Here is a 23,614-nt window from a genome sequence, read left to right on the forward strand (position 1 = left end):
AACAAATCCTTTAGATGCCAAAATTCAATTTACATATTATATATTGTAAGTAGTATACGCACAAGCGGATTTTGATATTTATGGTAAACACGTAAATATGTGTACGTATTTTAAGTGTATTCGTCCCTGTTGAAACCAAGTGAGGATATGCATTGTGCAGATACAAAACCTCATTGTGCATTATAGAAAACTTGACAAGAAAATCTTCCCATTTTTTTTTAACTCCCCTGAACATAAACGTTAATCATTTTATATATATTTATGTGTGTATTTTTCCACATAAATTGTTATCAACAACTTGCTCTTGAAAAACTTTTTTTAATACCCGTGGATCGTATATTTTATTTTGAGTCAAAAAAAATACTAAATAAAGAGAGAAAGTTTACGCCAAATGCACATTTTCCGAATGTTTCAACAGGTGCAGAAAAAAACACATAAAAAGTATGAACCTACTCATACACACATAGCGTAAATCTTAGAAACATAAAAAAACACTGTGACACACCCGTCATAGATCATATCGAAATATTATATAGACGTCTTGTAGTAAGTCCTAAATAGCATTAAATAGGTTAATTACACTCTTAGACAAATATCATCTGTTTATAAATTTAATATAAACGATACATTTTTAAACAATTTTTATTTTTATTGTTTAGTCTAATACTTAGGACGTATTCACTTTTATTATATTTATCATATATTATCAAACTCGCCTCTGTCACTCTGAACTCGTCCTCGTGCTATTGTTAGTCCTGCATGTTCGAACCGAACGACTTGTGACGTCATATTATTATTTTTTTTTTAAATACTATTTAGTATTAAAATAAATTATTAATAAAGTTAAGTATTAAAATACCAACATTTTACAACTTATCCGTGTAACATATACATATTATATAACAATAGATGTACATACACAGATGAGTCCGGCGCCTTCGAAAATATGTAAGTAAATACACTAAAAACATAAACACTGAGATAATATTATATACACACCTCATGATGAACAATACAATAAATCAATAAACAATTATATTTTTTGGAAACGTTTATCAACGTAAATATAGATATAAATAAAATCGAAAACCGGTCGATAATAAGAATTTAAAAAAAAAATAGTTAAAACGTAGAAATTATACAAAATAAAAATTATCATTGTTTAAATACATTTTTTTTTTTTAAACTAGTACCTACCTATTTATTTTACGTAGAATTACATTCTTTGCAGCATTCTCGGAATGTATCTTTTCGGTGGTAAGTTTTGCATGTACGGGAACGGAGCCCGGGAATGCAACTGCAAAGAAATTGTCACTAAACATCCCTTGTGCGTCTGCGATCGAAAACATTTTAATAATGTATTATGGGCAACAGTCACCGTCTTTCAAGTAGGTCATCAAATACTTAGATAGTTGTTATGTGCAAACGCATTTTATCATTAAGCAATATGAAGTCATCAAACTGATATTGTTGACCTATAATTATTAGGTAATATAATAATATATTGGCTTGGCGTGGCGCGTTGGCTGCTATCAAGCGCGAAATGCAACTGGGAGTAAGTAACGGCCACAGCTACTAGCTCCCGGATGGGTGACCACCCGGGTTCATAAAGTAGTTAAAAACCTTGCCACACATACACGTGTTTGCTACCTATCGTAACAACCGTAAAAACAACCTACCGTACCAAAACCTTATCCATACCACAGTTCAAAACCCCTACAACAGCAAATGGTCTTAGTCGCCGGGCTTAAGATCAATAAAAAAAATAATAATAATAATAATATATTAACGAGAGTAAAAATCAAATAAACTTATTTTAAAGTAACGAATTAATTATTAGTTTTTCAACATGCACATGTATAATATAATATGTAATATTAAAAATTATTCACTACGAGCTATTGGGTTTTTCAATTAATTATATTCGTTATAACTGAATTAATATATTATTAAATTAATCATTTATAGCAAAGATTTTACTCTAATACAGGTTATACATAGATTAGTGCAAACACTAAAATAAATGTCCCCATTTACAATATTTAAATTAAAAATACATTAATTTGGAATTATTTTAATTAACCCAATTTAGTGTAACTAAAACAAATTATAAATAGGTATATAATGATTAAAAAATATATCAATATTCTCTAATCGATTATTATTGATAACTATATTAACTGTGAGTAATAAATTAATAATATCAGTTATGTTTGATTGACTTGTATTATAGTGGTACAACTGTTATCATTTTCTTATAATCCCTGTCCGTATATGAGTATTGAAATTTAAATTAATATTAGAACATATAAATATACCGTCTACAATGTCTACATAAATATCCATTAAATTAATTAAATTATATCTTTGTTTCAAAAAATATTTATTTGAAAACAAATAAATGCATTAATAGACTAATTTTGTTTAGTAAAAATAAAAATAAATGTATTTATTGCATTGAAATTTAAATACGTGAATAATTTATTATGATATTGACATATTGTTTTATTCTGTGTTATATTAAAGCAATATAGATTGTGCACAGTAATACAATTCATGATAAAACTTACATACCTACATTTTATTCTTAAATATTACATTATAATCACTATTATCAGAATAAACATATTATACCTAAATAGTAAATATGATGTTATTACTATGATATATATTTCGTAATGTAATAAATTCAAAATAAATACGAGATACAATTTATTATTTTAACGGCAAAAACATAATATAAAATCAAATAACTATAACATGTTCAAAAAAAAATAAAAATAGATTCGAACTTTTTAAATATTTTTAAGCATTATGAATGAAACTAAAAAATAATCATAATTAAATACGTACCATATGAATTTCAGAAACAATAAAATGCGTTTGTACTTCATACTAGTTTTTATTTACCTATCTTAGAATATAAAAAAATTCATTACTATGATATGTTTATTATTTTTTTGTTCGATTAGTGAACATTGAAACCATTTCAATACTACTAATGGTCGTACTATGCTTTTAGTGACCTATTTCACGATTGTGCTTCTACAACCGCTTTTTTTAATTACAAAATTATAGATTCAGAATTATTTAATTTATTTAGCATTTGTTTCAACAACACCACCGCTTATAAAATCGGACCTAAAACTTTTTTCGATACACATCAAAATAGATACAAATTATATTCGTTTCAATTTATTAGGGTTAAAACAAAATACATTTTAATATAGATATTATATTGCACTTTACCGAATCTATAATATTATGATAATATAATACAATAATTTTAATTTAATTTTCAAACTATTATGTGTGTAAAAGATTTTAAACATTATTATAATTTTTTATTTTTACCTCCGCACAGATTCTAACACAAGAAGACTGGAATATCGTTTTGTTTAACGGAATGGAAAAAACGAGTCACTGGGCTGCTCTTTATTTTGTGACGCTGATGACTTTCGGCAATTACGTGCTGTTCAATTTACTGGTAGCAATTTTGGTTGAAGGATTTTCTTCAGAGGTAATAGCCACAGTTAGATACATTGAATAGTTCCATATGCCTAGTAACTACTAAGCAAATAGTAACAATTCTTTAAATTGCATGCAGTTGAAATGTTTTTGTATCTGTTGAATTGAAGGTTTTATATAAAGTCATTACTTAATATGTAAGCTTATTATGGCATCGAATTTATCAAACTTATATAAATTTACATACATCGTAAGCAAAAAGTCTTTAAACAGTATTACAGCAAACACTCATTATTATTATTTTTTACATTTTATTTTTGAAATGGTTTTATAAATATAAGAGTCCATATTTCAGTGGTAAACATTTAGTAATGAACAAAATTATTCTGGATGTACGGTTTATACTATTCACTACTCCTCCTATCAAAAATGTAAATGGTAAGGTATGAATAAATAATACACAATTGATTCAATATTTGATATTTATACGTCATCGTTTATATAATTAAAATGTTCTGATTAAAATTAAGAGAATAAATTATAAATTGTCATTTAAAATGCAAAAGTTAATACTGTTTTCACAAATAGAAATGAGTAAAAACAAAATAAAAACTAGTATCACAATAAATTATAAAATAAACAAATCATTAAGTTAAAACCTATATTGTTATTATTATTTAATACAAAGTATAACAATTTGTAATTACTTATCATTATTATTACACGATGTTTTGAACTGCTTTACTTTAAGACGACAACGTTTTAAATTATAAATTATTTATGAAACATACAAATATTAATTTCGAATAATATTTAAATTAGCTAACGTAAAAATCTGAGTTATGCTCAAATTTAGGAACAAAATTGTTTTTTTTTTTTTTTTAATGGCAATGATATTTTATGTTTAGCGTAATGAACGCAGAGAAAGAGAACGACGGGAGCTCGAGAGACAACAACAGTCATCGTGGTGCAAGTGCACCTGTTCGTGTTATGGTGACGAGAAAGGGGATTGTGAATTTTGTACAGAGAAAAAAAGCTTGAACGGAAGATCAAGCACCGAGTTAAAAATTGATAATCCAAACAGAGACATTATAACTAATAAATGTAATACACACAAGGGTAAGCTCAGAAAGAACTAATCTAATTATATTTTCAAAAAATATTATTACTGTTACGATTAATATTAATACTGTTACTTTTAACTTGACTGCCACGAGTTTCTAAATTTGGCCTCGCCAAACTTCTCTAAGATGCCACCAATCTATCATAAAATACGGGATATTTTCAAAGGCTTACTACACTGTAAAAAAATTATATTTGCAAGTTCGTAACACCTTCTGAGAGTGGCAACACTGTAATTTTTAGTTCCAACGAGATGCTGATTATTGAGACAAAAAGCTAGAAGTTATTTTAAATATTTTAATGTGAATCAAATGAATGGATTTCATACTCTTCGAGCAATATTGACAAATTTACAAAATACCGCATGGCAGTCAAGTTATTAATTAGTTATTAGTTTATGATAATAAAAACTAAAATTTTTTAATCTTTAAATAAGACGAAATAACACCAGAAATAACAAGCCTGTCAAGCTCAAGTTGTAATCATACTGTTCTATTGGTACAACTATAGGGATCTTATTTAATTTTTAAAATTTGACCTGGAATATAAATTCAATATTTAAAAATCGATATTCATACATTACAACTACACAAAACTTTAATTAACTTTAATCAGTAACTTAAAAGTCATAAAAATACGTGATTTATGAAAGATTTAAGATATATAAGTAATATAACTTTGACGTTTATAAATACTGTCTCGAAAAATTGAATGAGTCAGATAACTTTATTGGTAGAGAACGGTATATAAGATTCCTTATATCTAACCAGGAATGCTTGAGTTATAGTATAAGAACTACTGATATTTTTCCTGTTAACACATTCTCATAACTATTTACTATTCGTCTATGCACTTATTTAGTGTCTCTAGCATATTATTACCTACGAGTATGATACATTATTTGATATCTAAAAAAAAAACTGATGAATATAATTTAATTTAATTAAATTTTTTATTATCTATTCCGAATATTTTTCAATATACCTTTTTCCTTTGGTTATATTTTTTCTATGAAAAACTGTACAACTTGGTTTTAGTGTTTATTTTTAATTTATATGTATAAGTTATACAGGGCGATTCTTTTAAGTGAGTACACTAATTATCTCGAAAAGTATTTACTTTTTTCAAAATATTTTTTACATGGTTTCAAGTTGTTAAAAAACCAACGTTTTTATTAAAAAAATTAAATATTTTTTATCCTTATAATTTTTTTACTTTTTTGAATGACAACATAGAGTTTTAATTTCATATTCCAAAGCAGAATATTTTTCTAAGTATTTTGATTCATAAAAATCGAATCTAGGACGAGTAGATTTGAGTTATAAGTATTTAAAGTTTAGATTGGCAACTTTTTTAAAAACTTGAAACAATGTAAAAAAATATTTTGAAAAAGTAAATACTTTTCAAGATAATTAGTGTACCCACTTAAAAGAATCGCCCTGTATACTAAATATATTTGTATAAAGATAATATATTAAAGCTGAAATACAAGTTATTTTAACGACTGATGTTGAGTAATTCAAAAATACCGTTATAATCTATCCAGAAAAAAAAGATTATAAAATTAAAATTAGGTATGGTGGTCAATATACTTGTGTCATGTTTAAAAATATTTAATTTAAAAAATTCAAGTGTCTTGTAGTCTGTAGGTCAACTATTGTATAGCTCACTATACATTATAGTATTATACATAAGTACTTTTTTTAATAATATTTAATAACACAATATTTCATACTATGTACTATATACGCTTTACAAACATTTTCCACGTTATACAGTTACATCTAAGTTTTTATTTAAATTACTAGGTAATAAAACAATACAACTACAAAAATTAATTTTAATAACATTAAAATAGTTAACATGTCTAGAACAACTGTTCTTTCGTAGTACTACGCATCACCATTTTAATAATACATATAATTTAGGTAATTATCTAAATAATTTGTTATATCAAAATTGAATTTAGGGCAAGTAGTTTACGAGATATAGATATTTAATGTTTAGATGAGCGGAGTGGAGTTGTACGGGGTTACCCCGCAAAATGTTTGTCCACTACTCCGCTTGTCTAAACTTTAAATACATATAACTCATAAACTACTCGTCCTAAATTCGATTTTTACGTATCAAAATACTTAGAAAAATATTCTGCTTTGTAATATGAAATTAAAACTCTATGTTCTCATTCAAAAAAGTAAAAAACTTAAAAAATGATAAGGATAAAAAATCTTTAAAAATATAATTTTTTAATAAAAACGTTGGTTTATTAACAACTTGAAACCATGTAAAAAAATATTTTGAAAAAAGTAAATAGTTTTCGAGATAATTAGTGTACCTACCCACTTAAAAGAATCACTCTGTATACTTCAATATAATTTTAAAGAATTGGTAAAAAAAAGTCTTAATTTGAATAAAAAAAAGCGGGAAAGTGAATATCGCTCAGCTGTACAGTAGGTTACAAGTGGATTACTGGAATGGATGGAATTAAATTTGAATCCAATGATATTATATCATTGTACACGAAAAACGATTCTGAACAGAGACGATTTATCTGTCTACGATATATTATAGATTATTATTACTTATTAGTTATTGTTCTTAATTTGATGTTGAGTGGACTGTATCCTTTTGGTTCTAAATTTGTGTTGAGTGGAGAGTCAACATCGCGCAAGTCTGCCCTGGGTGGGTCTTGCTACGGTGAGGTAGGAGGGAAATTATACCATGCAAGTCTGCCCTGGGTGGGTCTTGCGATGGTAAGATAGGAAGGAATACTGAATGATTTTGTGCTCCGCACTCCCTTTTATAATCTTGGTCTCACCTGCTGCAGCGCTGTGTACCAACATGAACCGCCCATGATTGTCTGTGGTTGATTATTGCGTACGGTCACGTGACGGCGCTGACCGTTGCATTGGTTGTTGCCACGTTCAAAACCACGCCCACAGCAGTCCGATTAACTGCTGCGCGTGGTGCAGTGTCCGGCGTCCAGTACGCTACACACGAGTTCCCGTACATGGTACTGACGTTGGGTATGGCCGGTCTCGTGTTCTGTGACGGAACGGTAGTCAGGAACAGAACACGGAACCCACGCCGTGTGGTGCCGGCATTTGTCCGCATACAATGCCGCCCTGGCTCATTTGAGCATACATTGCCCCCCCCCCCCCCCACAACAGAAAAATCGGTTTCCCGGGAAAAGTTTGAGGTTCTAAATTTCAAAAACTAGGTTCCAATCAATTCCAAATTAGTTCCAAAACACTGGTGAAGGTTCGAGGTTGATACGACAATGTGGGGAGGGGCAACTCACGCACGTTCAGTAAACAGCTCAAAACTAATCAAAATATTTTGAAAATCTCATAAAATATAGAAAATGCCTATATAAACATTCAGTGAAAATTTCAAGTATCTGCGGTCATTTGTTTTAGAACTACACCAAAATAAGAAAATCGCTAAATGATAAATCTAGTGAAAATCCAATATTGTAAAAAATTAAATTTCAGACGCTCATAAAAACTTAATTTGACATTCTGGTGGATATTTATTTTATGATAAAGGTTGACAAACTTGTGAGAAATCTTGTATTAAATTGTGACTATGATGTATTTCTTTTATTTTTCAACTGCTATTGTAACAATATGTTAGGAGCCTTGTATTAAATTTTCAAGCTTTTCTACCCAACAAATAAATTTTAATCGATATTAATTTTTAAAAAAACTAATAACTATCGAAAATTGCATATGCCTATAAATAGTTCAACTGAAGTCGAATTTTTTTGAAATTTGATTGGTGTATACGATATACTTATATAAAAATTCGGTGAAAATTTCATTTATCTATTGTTTTAAAGTTACATCAAAAACCAAAATCGATTTTGTCGAAAACTGATGGTTTCCCGTTTTTCATTTAATGTTTAGTTTGTTTATCCCGATTATTTAGAAAAATATTGAGAATTTTTTACTTTTGAGTTTTGACCCCCCAAAGTACCAATTAGATTCACTTTCTGATCGAACGAGGTACTGAAGTCAACAATTGAAGCACTTTTAATACCCCAAAACGTAATGACAGACACAAAAAAAAAACACATATCATTGTAAAATCAATACATTTCTCGCTCCGCTCAGAATCTAAAAATTATTTTATGTTTATACAATATTATTCAACAATTAAAATACTAATATTACTTGACAATTTTAGCTATATATATACCTAATATATGCATGAGAAATAGTTGTTTAACTGGATAGCCTGATAGGACAGTTATAAATAAGACAAAACTAATTTGATTAGTATAATTATCTGAAATTGAAATAAGTTTTACAAACAAAATATGTCTGCTTTGTATTCTAAACTTCAACTATTATTATTTATTTATATGTAAAGTATGTACTTTTTCTCTCCCCATTGGAATTCAAAAACTTTTTCAACAATAGACAAGAAGTCTTGACAAATACTCACGTACCATATTGTGCACCCTAAAATTTCTTTGTATTATTAATATGGCAATAAGAATAAAATCTATTAAAACAAATTTTTCACTTGATTTCAACTGAAATTAACCTAAAAAAATTGGTCGGATTTTTCATCTTATGTTTTAACTAATTCTTGAATGTATAATAAATTATTCCACACACAATAATGCTATTTATTTTTAACTATTCAATATATTTTTTAAATACGCGAGAAACCCCAAATCAGTTTACAACGTTTATTTTACATTTTATTTAAACATCGTATGACAAAAAAAACTAAATTATATTGATGAAAAAATGTTATATTGTGTTTTTTGTTCTTTTGGCATACTTTGATGAATTGAATAGGTACATATAATATTAACTGATTGCTTGTCCTTGATGTATTGACGACATAGTAAATTTAATGCTTTACTTGCAAATACTATGCAAGTTATTATGATAAAAATATTATGTTAATTAATCTGAATAAAGCAGTTATAAAAGTTCAACGTTTTAATACAGCTACGGATAAAAATAAAACTCTGTATATTATAATTAAAAACAAAATAAACTGAGATTGATTAGACTGATTTGGATCGTGTTTTAGGCTTGTCAAAGTCTAATAATCAGTAACCTGATATGCTTATTATAACTACAAAAAGGGGCGAACGCAGGAAAAAAATTCGGGGGGGGGGGGGTTGAAAAAATTTAAACTAGGTATTCATAAATATCATATTATTCATACTGTATTACACTTTTCTATATTTTATTTTAGTCACTTATACTATATACATAAATACATAATACATATATAATATTACATAATAATATAATATCATAGATAATAATTAATAACTAATTATTACAATTTGTAGGTAAGTGTAGGTTAGTTGTAGGAATTTCCGGTAGACGGCAATTACACTCGTCGTCTGTCTACATTACGTACATCATCGGATTGGCGTTCGATTATATTCGACAGCGTTTATATTCGGCCTTCGATGTCGATCAGTTATTAATAAGTTATAACATACTGTCATACTCACTTCGAAACTGCATTATCATACATTTTATTGGTGATTTTACTGTATCCATTAATTTACAAACCACGGGAGAAGGAAAACTTTTTAATAACTAATAATTTATTTTAATTTTTTTGAAATGTTATTAGTAATACACTAATACATTTGTAGGTCAGATAATTTATTTTTTGTACTTACTATTTCGGGGGGTGTTTAAACCCCTAACCCCCCCCCCCCTGCGTTCACCCCTGACTACAACTGATGTTATTCATCACCATTTTGTTTCATTTACTCAGGGTTATCAGGGTTCTATGATGGTCTATTACGTTAGAATGTCTAAAAAAACGTATACTGGAACTCGTCGGTGATTCTCTATTAATCTAATAAACTAAATTCTAAATTATTATATTGATATGATTACAGTCACTTCGTTAGTAATTGCTCCACCTCCGCCTATAATTACACACACTGCGGCCACGCCGCAAGACTCGCCAAATGCTGCTCACGAGTCAAGGGATTTTCGGCGATTCCAGTCGCTAACACCGTATACATTTTTACCGTTTGACACAAATGGAAGCGGATTTTCGATTGATTCGATTGACTGCTCAGTGGTTTGTAAAATGCTTGTTACATATGAGTAGTAGAATAACTAAGACACATCGCTTAGACTGTAAAAGATTAAAACAATGTCACATAATATTGGATTAGTACAAATATTATTGTACGAATAAAATTCTATTTTGATGATTAGAGTTTATATTTAGTGAATATCATTGATTTATCAATTATTAATTAATAATGATAAATTTATTGTTTATGCATAAATAAATAATATATTATATTATATTATACGCTCGATAATTTTTTTTTATTTTAATTTTTTTTGTCATTTGAAGTATAAAAAACAATAATAACAATTATAGAACACTTAACATTTCTTCTTTGATAATAAAATTTAATGTTATACAAATAAAACAATTTAGAATTAAGTAACATTTATTAATGATTTTTTTTTTTTTAATACAATACCTACCTATAACGTAAAAGGTATAATAAGTTTGCTAATTTAACTAGGTGGCTTTACATTCAAAATTGCTGATAAATCAGCACATTTGAAAAACTTTTCAAACCAAATCTTGGTTGAGATTTGTTCTGCCTGAATAAGAAAAATATTAACATTTTAAACAAAATTAAATATAATTATACAAAACGAGTTATGAATTAATTTAATTTAAAATTTGAAGCAACTTTATGTATCTACTAACAATCAAATTATAATTCTATAAATTTTTCAAAACCACGTTAATTTTTTTGTTGATTTATAGATTAAAATTGCCTTATTATTCAATACAATATACTGGAATTCTATTTATTTTACCTTTATGAAAATATACATTTTTTTACTTGATAAATTATTTATGTATTTGTTTTATATTATGTTTAATAGCGTTCGTCAACAAATAGCTTGCAGAGTGTTTCTAAGTTTCCTAAAATCAACAACAGAACTCCTCAAATATCTAGTCCACAAAAGTTGGTAGCGAATCAAAGTTTTGAAACGATTCCGGAAGACATTTCTTACAGGTAAATATAATCTAAATAAAAGTAGGTATGTTTAAGTTGTATAACTAATTCATCAAAACATATTTTTCTTTACCTGTTTAATAGTATTTTAAGTGGATTTAAAATATATTATATCATTAAATTTAAAAAGAATAACTAAGTTTGGAAGTCACTCGTTGCATAAGTTTAATTTCTTTTATGTGATTATGAATCATTGCGCTCGAACGTTCCACATACAATATCATATTATAATTAATTACGCTTGTTATTTTAATTATTCAAAGTATAAAAGAGTTACATTTTAAGGTTTTTCTTTTTGAGAAATATTATTATTTAAAAGTGAAAGTTTGGCCTTGTATGCACCCTACTTTATAGTTTATTCCCCGGTGGTTCTTTACACAAAGGCCAATTTTTTATGATGAATGGGGGTCCTGAGAGTTACATTCTAAAAACAATGGACAATACAGAACTTCTATCTTTTGAAAAATCGTAAATATATCTTGAAGTAAATTAAATTTATAAGGGGTGTTTGAAACGTAAAATTTGTATGCAAGTACCTATATAATAATAATATAATATGGAAAAAAGTCTGAATTATTTTTCAGTTTGTAGATACCTAGCTCCTACAATGGTACCAAATCAATATTATAACTTTAAAAAATATGATATGTGTTTTATGGGACGCCTAATGAGTGAACCATCAATAACTTTCATGTAGTTGTAAAATATTTTTTTCTTTATTTCATCTGTGATTTGGTTATTTTCTACATCTGCCAAGTATAATTTCTATATTAAAACTATACATTTTATATTGTCTCTTTTACCATAATTATAAACTTGTAAACTTGTGCCTACTAAGTGTCAAATAATTATATACACACGTGTATATTCAACATGTACGTCTATAGATTATATTGTATATTTTTTTTTTATTATTATTACTTACAACCCTTTTTTATCTGTGATACACGCATGTAACGTAATATGTGTACAGCAAAGTGTGTGCAACAGTAAACGTAGGTACTATGCTGACCATCATGTTTGGAAACTCTTCGAACACTAGAACTTTATGATTTATATAAAAAAATAAAAATAATGTTTACAGTGGAGAAAATGGTGAAAAACTTCAAAGACGATATTCATGGAAAATCTCGAGACCCTCGTTAAGACGAAAATCAAAATTCAGTAACGCAGAATGTGAAAGTGACGATCAAGGAATACTGGTTTTAAACAACAATAGCCAATCAGTAGTGAATTCCGGGTAAAAATAAAAATATATACCTACCACATAAATACGAGTATCATATTATTATACAATATGTTTCAGTGAAAACATTTCCCGTACGTCATATGTATTGTATTTATTATTGTTTTTAATGTGATATTTTCGTATATTTAGAGCTGCACAAGACCACTCTCAATGTAACGGCGGCGTTTCAAAAAGTCCATCGCCAAATTTCCGTGTGCCAAACAATTCGTTGTCCGATTATAATACTATTGAAAGGTCTCCATCAACTGTACAACAGGTGATCAAATTAAAATCCAAATATTTATCCAAGTTCTTACTGCAAGCTTAGAATATTAAAAATATTTCTGGTTTCGAATTATAATTTAATTTCAATCTCAAGAATAAATAAAACCCTCGCAAAACATCTATTAATCATATTTTTGCTACTAAAAAATGCACAACTTTAAAATAAGAAAATAAACATTGAATATTTAAATACATTTAAAAATACATGCAATAAAGAATTTAAAAAAAATAAAAATAATTTCACAGTTTTTACTTTTGATCGAGTGTGCAAAATACATGTTTTATTTTAAACGAATTTATATAATACATGAAAAAAAAGTAATATTTGTTCTTCCCTTAAGTGTTAACCGAAAAAATCCATAAGGTACCCACTATTAAACTTAATTGAACTTCCTGAAATTTTAGACCAATAATATTATTTATAATAAGCTCTCTGCGTATTATTTATTGAAATATTGTCATTAACTATATCTTAAATGGTGTTTAACTTTTATCCATAAATTAAACTAATTTTACCTACATCAAACAACATTAATTATTATCTTATGGTCATAATGTTTTCACAAGTAATTAAAAATTATTATCATTTTTAATAAACAGTGTTTTTTAATAAAAATAAAGTAGCTTATATCAATCAATCATATGTAAAATTTAAATTTTTAAATTTTCAAATTGAAAAATCTAAAAAAAACTTACCTACCAATTTTGTAGCGAATTCTACTAAATTGTTTTAAATACCTAATATGGATATGTGAAGTGTTATTACCAAAAATTATTTTGAATGTAATATAAAATTAATTTTAAATTATAATAAATAAATGGGTAGTTTTTAGAATATTAAATTCAATGATTATTTACCCCTGAAAAAGTTCTCAATGAAATGTCTCAAAAAAATAAATAATTGATAAACTTGTAAAAATTAAAATTAAAAATGTTTGAAAACGAGGCATAATAAAAATTATAATACTTATTGATATTTAATGTATATATCCTATTGTTATATTTGTGGTGCGAGGTGAGTGTTGACTGGTGGTGGTCATGGTTGAAGGGGACTATTCGATAATTTTGAAATCTTATTTTGTATTCCCCTCCACAGGGTTGTGCTCAGGATTTAGTTTTACGGGGGGTTTTATTTTTTTTAAATATAATATTTTTTATTTTATAAAAAACATATAGCCACGCCGAGGTCCGTCCATCGAAAAAATCCTGAGTACGCCATAGGTCACGCAATCATAATAATTATAATTCCTGGTTCAAATGTATTTAGCCAGTTCTAGCCATAGACAATCAATATAGATATAAATAAATTTGATTGAAAATTATATCGATTATTATATAAACAACATTTGTGTTTACATTAAATTAAGAACATAATAGATCATTACTTTTCAAAACATTAACACTCGATTCGATTGAATGATAATTCGACACAGTATGTAATATCCTGGTAGCAACATTATATATTAATATGTATAGCATATTTTCATCATGGTGTTATACGCATCAATATCACGATTTGGGGTAAAATAAATACTAATATAACTATTGTAGGTAAATCTCTCTGTGAAATAACTTACTACAGACACACACTTTTTTTTTCAAGAAGGGATATTTTAATATTTTCTACTCATATTTAAGAAGCTTTAAAATCTAAACAGCATGTTTAGTGTTAATATTGGTGTAAAGAAATTTTAAACAAATTTCTAATCTTAAAAATTCAGATTTCGAATTTAATTCATACACATTTATGTAAGGCACTGATATGATAAAATATAACCAATAATAATTTATTATTTTTAAATTAATGCTTAGGCACTCTCTGCAATACTGAAATGCTGTTTAGTTGAAGAGTTGAAGATAATGAAAAATTTCTTATTACTGGTGCAGGAATCTTCCAATATCTTTGACATCAAAATATATTGTTGTGACCGTCAATAAATGGGTTCGTTAGGTTTAATCGATTCGTTCAATTTACGAAAACGTTATAAGCGTTCCAGAGTGAATTAAAAATCATCGCACGCGGAGAATGCCAATTATAGTATCGCAATTGTACTGACTGAGTTTTCGGGAGAGAAAATGAACTCACAACGATTCTATGAAAACAGAAAAGAAACATCCACTTGAGTAGCCACACGTAGTATGTATATATGTATACGATAAGATATATAATGTATCGCGAGTCGGAATTAAACGTACCACGAAATGACGTAACGTCACGTCGTATACATAACGGCGCCACTTTGATGGCGTGTTGCCGCCGGAGAAAAAGAAAAATAACACAACCATCAAAGTTTTTGAAATTTAATATTATTGTGATTACGATTGCTGTACACTTCGGGGGAAAGGATTATTTACACCACCGACCTCAGTGCCGACTTTTACACGTACATGACAGCCATGACGCGTACACAGCCTATCTTGGAAAATGTTTTAACAGAAGGAATTTTTGAATGTGCAATGTGTAGGTATTGTTGCATTTTGATAACGAAATTAAATCCAATCGGACACTACACCGTAATAATGCACTGTCAATACGTCGTATAATATTATCTGTAAGTCCCTCACAGGTGGATAACCTTAGCCGAACCTTTAAAAGAGTACCTATATATAATAAAGTTTCAAGACTAAATTATTATGTAGTTTTGAGTGTTTTGACTCTAGAGACAATCATATAGAAACTTTTTGACCCAAGCGCGCAAATAGTTAACAGAGTACCAAACATCAAGTGGACAAAACTCAAACGAAGTTTGGAGCTTCCAAAATAATCTGAGCCCACTTAAAATTAATGAAAAATTAATACAATATTTAAAAAATATTTTCTTGGACGAGTATTGTTCATATAGAATAATTATTGAAGTACTTTTAAATTATTTTTAAAGACATTTAATATTGAGCTTATTGACGTATATCGTCAAACCGATAGGTTTATTAATTATTTATTTTTTTTTATAGAGCACGGTTAATTACGTTCTAGCCGGTTGTCAGTACGACTGCTGTCAACCGTGTGACACACTAGGGTGCCCCGGACCCGCGGACGACAAGTCATCCGAACCATGTTGCAACTGCGACGCCGAGTCGGACACAGCCAAAGTGAACGTCCGCAAAGTGTTCTATTTCTTCGAAGAAAAGGGTTGGCTCAAGGAGCGGGCCGAGTATTCGCTGTACATATTTCCACCGGACCACGGGTAAGTCAGAAACACGAAAACACGTGTTGTGTTATGATAATTGTTGTAACATACAATAATATATAAATATTAAACCATCACCACAACTGTTGTGTTCAGTATTTGAATTTAATAGAGGGTCGTGGAGGGAAGATTATCCCATATAATTACACTCTGATCAATTAGAAATTTAAATCTTCGGTAGCGCAATTTTTATATTTTTTCATCCCTCTAATATATATGCCTATTTATTTTCTACAATATAACTTACGGCGCATTCATTGTATACGTAGACAATGTGGAAACTCTATATAGTCTATATAATATAGGTATGGTTGTGGTTGCAGGATTGGGAGATTAAGATCACGCGCAACCGTTATAGATTAATATGACAATATTATCGCAAGACGTTTGATTGATGAAGGATTTAATGTCGGCTCCTATCCAGAGTATTAATTGGGGGAAGGGGAGGAGAATTTAATAAATTATTAATGTATATTGTACATCGAGATGAGTAAATATATCATAATATATCATAATATAATAGGTACTTAGGTAAAAAACTAAAAGGTATTGAATTGAAAACTCTTAGCGAAATACTTGAAATAGAGTTAAGTAAAAACGAATAGGTCTACTTGATAAAAACGTACGGCGCCCTCAGGGGCGTCATTTGGGAGGTGGCAGGGTGTGCGGTTGCACCCCTTACTTTTAGAATGTTACAATTGGCCTGCGCCTTGCTGAAGCCTAAAATAATGCACGAGCCACGAATGCACAATTATTATTTATATGATTAAAATCAAACTGTAATAACCGGTCTATAATGTATGGAAATAATTGAATGCAGGATAATATACATATACGTATGTATATCTATTTTTATATGGCCTGGTGAAATTTCAAAATGGCCTGCTTGAAACTTCGCACACCCGAAAAAAAAACCTGAAATGACGCTCCTGGGCGCCCTTCCTGCCTAATAATTTTATTTTCATTGTTTGACATAAATGATTTGATGTTATTTAGTTTATGGAGTTTTTTTACCGTAATATAATAATGTACACATGCACCTATATTTACATAAATCTTTTTCTTATTTTTATTGGATGAGGAATCACTTGCATGCTCTCCTGTATCCACGTCTGAATTTACCGTTGTTTTTCTTTTTTTCTCATTAAACAACCGGGAAAACATGAAGTCATTAACATTAGTAAACCCTACTGTAAAACATAATATGTATCGACATTCGACACATCATATTACGGATCAATTATACATTTTACAATTTGTTGCGATTGATATAAAATATTACATTGTTAGGTAAGTTGATTAAATAATTTTATTGTTGTACGCTATAAATTTTAATAGTATTATACTATTACGATTTACGATTTACGATACTCGCAATCGTGCCTTATGCCCATCGTTTAAATTTACTTTTCCTAAGCATTCCGCACGTATTTTAACACATCCGACTTCCTTTCTATTTAGTATCTCTATTATCTGTTTAAGTTTCGTACGACAATTTCGTAACGCCAAACGCGTATATGATGGTAATAATAACACTATTACAATGTATACCTACCTACGCGTAATATAATATTATTATCGTTATGTTCACACACGTACAGGCCTATAATACCGACTTGGTGGACAATCATAATAGTATGAACAGTAGTCGTATTATATTGTGTAGCCATGTAGGTACTATTAAATGAATTCGCTATTGCAATTTCAAACATGTTAAGAAGATATGGAACAATGTGACGTATTTTTTCAAATTTCGTGAATAACTCGTATGAGAATTCAAAAAAGGGAACAGAATTACCATGTTACAGTGCTACTGTATTATGTATTATTTTTATTGTAATAAACGCGTCTGTCTTGCAATGGCTAGCCGAGATAACTTTTTCCAGATGACCCTTTGAGCAGTTCGTATACGCAGGATAGAAACGGTCAGAGTTTAGTCATCCTACGCGAGCTATGACAATAATGACCTGTCTGTAACAGCGTATTACTATTCTTTTGACCGACGATTACTTTCCGTCCGTGATATTATAGCAGTGCGCTTGAATGTCAGACATTTTGTCGACATGGTAGTATATACGTATATACCTACAAAGTACATATATTATAATATATTGTCGGATACGTCCTTTGGTGAGCAACAAACACAACGGACCGACCAAGGAAATGAGTTTTTATACATGTAGTGCTGCCGTAAGTAATAATAATAATAATATATAAACATCCTGCAGCAGCGTATTATTGACCACCGATGTCCGTTAAAAAATAACTGTGCGCCGGTGGCCCACCATGCCACGCGACGAATCGCGAAAAGAAAATTCCATACAATATTCATACGTTAATCTTCCCGACCCCCTCGGGAACGGATTTAAAAACAAACAGTGTACTGAAATAATTATAAGGGTATTTTATGTGTGCGTATGGAGAATATTACGAGGGGGAGGGGGAGATTCGTGTGATGAAATTCTCGAATTTATAAATAAATTTTACTGCGACTAGCGCGAACACCAATACTAATATTTTGTTTCGCGTAAATTAGCCCAATACACGACGTGTTCTGTCCGATGACAGGGAGATTTGCATAATTACCAATAGGCCTTTGACCGATAACACTACATATACGCAAAATCACAGTTATATAAAGCCACGTGTAACATACATGTACGATGCACATAATATAATATTATTCAAATTACAATTTGAATACAGGGCAATATATTTAATCGAAAATGTGTCAAAAATACAAGCAATCTTTTCTTTGATCTTCAGTTTTGACGAGTATATTAGGTACACAATAATGTCCTTACTTAACACAAAAATATGGGTTAAATAATGATAAACCGGACAATCTTGAACTATAGTTAATTTATAACTATAAATAACCTAACCTAACTTGTCAGTTAACTGCAACCCTAAATACAATAAATACGTATCATATTTTGATACGAGTTAATATATAGTATTAATTTAAATATATGATAAAAATAAATATGGTAAACTGATAAATAGGTTCACAAATAGATTATTAGTTAGATTGTGTTTGGAAGAGTTTTATGGTTTACGGTAGATTTCACAAAGTCTAAAAAAATATTGTTGTATGTTCAAATGTTAAGTATTAATTCAAATTTATACTAAGTACTATTAATTTCAAGTTAAATAACTAGCTGACTAATGTTTCTAATATATCAGTATATCACATAAACATTTTTTTAAAGGCCTAGAAAAATTAATATATAGACAGTACCTATTGTGCAATTATTCTAGCAAAATCTAAAAAACATTTAATATAGTTTAAATATAACTTTTGATTTTTGAATCAACTTATTCCGTGCTCTTGTGGTTTATATTGATGTCAATCAATAAGTAATTTTTTGTCAGTCAATAATATATTACATATTAGTATATTACACCTAACATATTGAATAATAATTCATTCGATGCACGTCATTCATATTATATACAGTATCCACTATCCATATTTACGCCAACTGTAAATTGTTTTGAACTTTAAATTTGTTGTTTTGTATGAACTAATGAACTTAATCAATCAAAAATAGGAGGTAGTATAAATTTATGTTTAATTAAAAAATACTTGAAATTATTATGTATTAGGCGATACAATTTGTCAAGAGTTGAAAAAAAACGAAATATATGCACAAAATAAATATACATAGGTAGTGTTATGATTTTATATTGTTCCAGCTTTTTAACTATATGTACCGTAAAAACTTAACAGCTTATTAAAATAATCTCAAATCTCAATGCATTGTGTTCAGTGGCGTGCGCAGGGGGGGATGATGGGGGATATATCCCCCATGGGTTTTTTTTTAGTCTTCTAACGAGTGGATTTTGGATCTCTAGTTCATCAACATAAACATAATACATTTTTATTTATGACATCCCCCCCCCCCCATACCAAATTCCTGCGCACGCCACTGATTGTGTTCAATCTTCATATTCATATAATATGTAGATTGTAGGTAATACTTACTATAAATTGAATTACACAGTTTGACAATAATTAAGTATCTATAATAATTTATGGTTGTCAGATTTTACAATGATCAAATCTATCAAAAATGGTTAAATCACCCCAAAACTTAATAAATACTATCTAATATCTCCTATACAGTACTGACTTATAATTGTGTTTAAAATAAAACTTTTATTTTTATATAATTCCTTATATTTTCTGAAACGGAACCGTATTTGCAATAAAATAAAAAAAATCATCTTGCGTAAACTCACTTATATCCCAACGGCACGTCGTGTGTGTAATCAAGTTTCAGGAAATCGTGTGGAAAGTTCATCAAGCAAAAATGGTTCGACAACGCAGTGCTCACATTTATAGCGTTGAACTGTATCACTTTGGCCATGGAAAGACCGAACATACCACCAGACAGCAATGAGAGGACGTTTTTGGGCACGGCCAATTACGTTTTTACTGTGGTGTTTGCGCTCGAGATGTTTGTCAAAGTAAAATCACCTTTTTCTAAGATTAAAATTTTACAATTTATTTGCTGACCTAATCTAATTGCGTTGTTATATTTGTTTTTTTTCTCCGCGCGCGGACAGGTCGTAGCCGCGAGCATGTTCTACGGCACGGAACCATACTTCAAGTCTGGTTGGAATATCATGGACGGATTGCTCGTAGTGGTGTCTATCATAGATCTGCTGATGTCATTGATCTCCGAAAGTAGCCCAAAAATATTTGGAATACTGAGGGTGAGTACACGATTACTGCAGGTATAGATCATAATAGACGTTATTGTTATTTACTTCTTATATTTATTTTACGATACTATGGTAGGTATATCTAGTATCTAATTCTGTGCAGACTGGTCCAGGTCTCCAGGATACTATAAATCAATTCATTTTTATGATCCTAGCCCTGATTACTACTGCCAGGCCCTTTCTTAAGGTTAACTTTTAATGTAATGTAGAACTCTTTTTTGATTTTAGTAAGTTAAAAAAAAAATAATACGCGATAGCCTAATTAAATTTGCACCCTGGAGTAAAAGTTGACTATTTTGGGCCGTTGAACTTTGTCTAATACTTATGTATGTATCGATAAATATGAAAAAGTCACATGGATCATAAATGCAATATAGAACTACGTATATCGAATAATTTCTCGAATTTATAAATCCAAGAAAAACATTGCACGTTTCAATTATTACTATCTTTTTCTCTCTCTCTCTCTCTCTGTCTATTTTATTTTATTATTAAATAATTTTACGTAATATATTACAAAATTAGATTTTATTTTTTTATCTAAATTTTAACTGAATCACTTAATCAGGCGTGTAATTATTATGTTCGCAGGTGTTTAGACTATTAAGATCACTGAGGCCGTTGAGAGTGATCAACAGAGCACCAGGTCTAAAATTAGTGGTACAGACACTGTTGTCATCGTTGAGGCCAATAGGCAACATTGTACTGATTTGTTGCACTTTTTTCATAATTTTTGGTATTTTAGGAGTTCAAGTGAGTATATATTATTATTATAACTATTATTAAAAAGATAAATTTTGTTGAAACCTGTTATACAAACTTATGAATATATGGTGGCCTAGCAATGGATGTATTATTAAAATGCATTTTAATAAAAAAAATTTCCTTCTCATAAATGATTGAAAAAAAAATGACATCGATGCCTACTTAAAAAAATAACTAAATAATAGTTTGAGTTTAAATAATGTATTATACTTTAACCTTTAACCATTTTTAATGAATACTGATTATAAAGAGAATAAAAAGTAAACTATTTTTTGTATCGTAAATTAGACTGGTTCTTTTAGAATTAACTTAATTCAATTCTTGATTCAAAAATTAATTCAATTTTGTAAGACTATATACAATTTATAAAAATATTTTCTAGATTTGAAGACAATCATCTTTTTTTGAACGAAGTGATGAATATATTGATTCCACAATGATATATGTTCCGTACAGGAATTGTTTGAGTGGACTGTATTGATGCTGGTTCAGTTGTTTAGAGGATTGTTACGGAGTATCTGTACCGTGTGAGTGTTTTATACCGCGCAAGTCTGCCCGTGGTGGGTCTTGCTACGGCGTAGATGTGTCGTGAGTGTTCTATACCGCGCAAGTCTGCCCGAGGTGGGTCTTGCTACGGCGTAGATGTGTCGTGTCAGAAGGTCCCGAACCGCGCAAGTCTGCCTGGGTAGGTCTTGCTACAGTGAGGTAGGACTGACTACTGACTGATTTTGTGCTACGCACTCCCTTTTATAATCTTGGTCTCGCCTGCTGCGGCGCTGTGTACTAACATGAACCGCCCATGATTGTCTGTGGTTGGTTATTGCGTACGGTCACGTGACGGCGCTGGCCAATGCATTGGTTGTTGCCACGCCCACAGCAGTCCGATTATAATGCCGTTGTGTGTATAACGGTGTTGTTGCTGTAGTTGCCTAAATGGTGGTCGGTGGCTGGTTGTTTCTGTCGTAGCCACGCCTACCGTGATCTTGTGATTCGTTAAAGCGCTTGAAGATGTGCAAACGCCGGCCGGGATTCGCTAAGGCGCGCTGGCGCGTCCGTTCCGTTACAGAACACGGGACCGACCATTTTGCATGTTGTGGCACCGTAGCCGGCGTGCAGACCCGGGCTCCTGCAGAGTGCGCGGGTCGCCGTACGCCCTTTGTTATGGCACCGTAGCCGGCGTGCAGACCCGGGCTCCTTTAGAGCGCGCGGGTTGCCGTACGCTTCGTCTTTGCTCACCGTGAGCCCTCATACTGTTACCAGTGGAATGAGCATTTATGACATTATACATAAATACTCTTCGCAGAATACACACGGGTCACCAAGAATAGTTCGATTGGGCAAGTTTGTAGCTATCGTGTACCTTATTGCGACCGGTGCTCTGTGGACCAGTCTGACCCGTGCTCTGCATAATACATAGATCCGGCCGGTACAGTCGGCGGGAGGTTGGTAGCTCATGTACGCCTCCCGACGTCAAACGTGCCCGCCGTTGCAGCGTTTATTCGCGACGATCGACAGTCAGAGTGCCGACCGACTGTATTCCGAATCTCATGCTACTATGCAATCGTATTTTGGCCCCAACGGCCCCGTACAAATAACATACATATATTTAATAAAAGAAACTATATTTGATAATATTACCTGGGGAACAACACGACCCCGCGTGGCGTGAACAATATATGTATTTTTTATTTATTTATTCGTATCTTTGTATGTCGAAATACAAATAATACTTCGATTTTCAACTTGAGTAGCTTTTCCGATGGGAAAGTGAATCTAGTTGGT

General features: G+C 30.1%; 1 protein-coding gene across 5 annotated transcripts in view; it reads left to right on the forward strand.

Moving 5' to 3' along the window:
• Window positions 1–23,614, forward strand: part of Ca-alpha1T (Ca[2+]-channel protein alpha[[1]] subunit T) — a 303,939-nt gene that overhangs the window by 258,498 nt on the left and 21,827 nt on the right. For 4 of the 5 annotated variants that reach the window (XM_089228013.1, XM_089228016.1, XM_089228014.1 and 1 more), the window contains 11 exons: window positions 1,232–1,388; window positions 3,365–3,520; window positions 4,377–4,587; window positions 10,478–10,665; window positions 11,502–11,635; window positions 12,720–12,875; window positions 13,014–13,140; window positions 16,101–16,333; window positions 20,617–20,809; window positions 20,909–21,058; window positions 21,659–21,820. In XM_089228013.1, the coding sequence (XP_089084139.1) occupies window positions 1,232–1,388; window positions 3,365–3,520; window positions 4,377–4,587; window positions 10,478–10,665; window positions 11,502–11,635; window positions 12,720–12,875; window positions 13,014–13,140; window positions 16,101–16,333; window positions 20,617–20,809; window positions 20,909–21,058; window positions 21,659–21,820 (1,867 nt within the window). The remainder of the gene's footprint in view (window positions 1–1,231; window positions 1,389–3,364; window positions 3,521–4,376; window positions 4,588–10,477; window positions 10,666–11,501; window positions 11,636–12,719; window positions 12,876–13,013; window positions 13,141–16,100; window positions 16,334–20,616; window positions 20,810–20,908; window positions 21,059–21,658; window positions 21,821–23,614) is intronic. The other variant, XM_089228015.1, reaches the window with a different exon arrangement.

The sequence above is a fragment of the Diuraphis noxia genome, unplaced genomic scaffold, assembly GCF_037042655.1.
Source record: "Diuraphis noxia isolate RWA-SAM2 unplaced genomic scaffold, SU_Dnox_SAM2 contig0004, whole genome shotgun sequence".
Lineage (NCBI taxonomy): Eukaryota > Metazoa > Arthropoda > Insecta > Hemiptera > Aphididae > Diuraphis > Diuraphis noxia.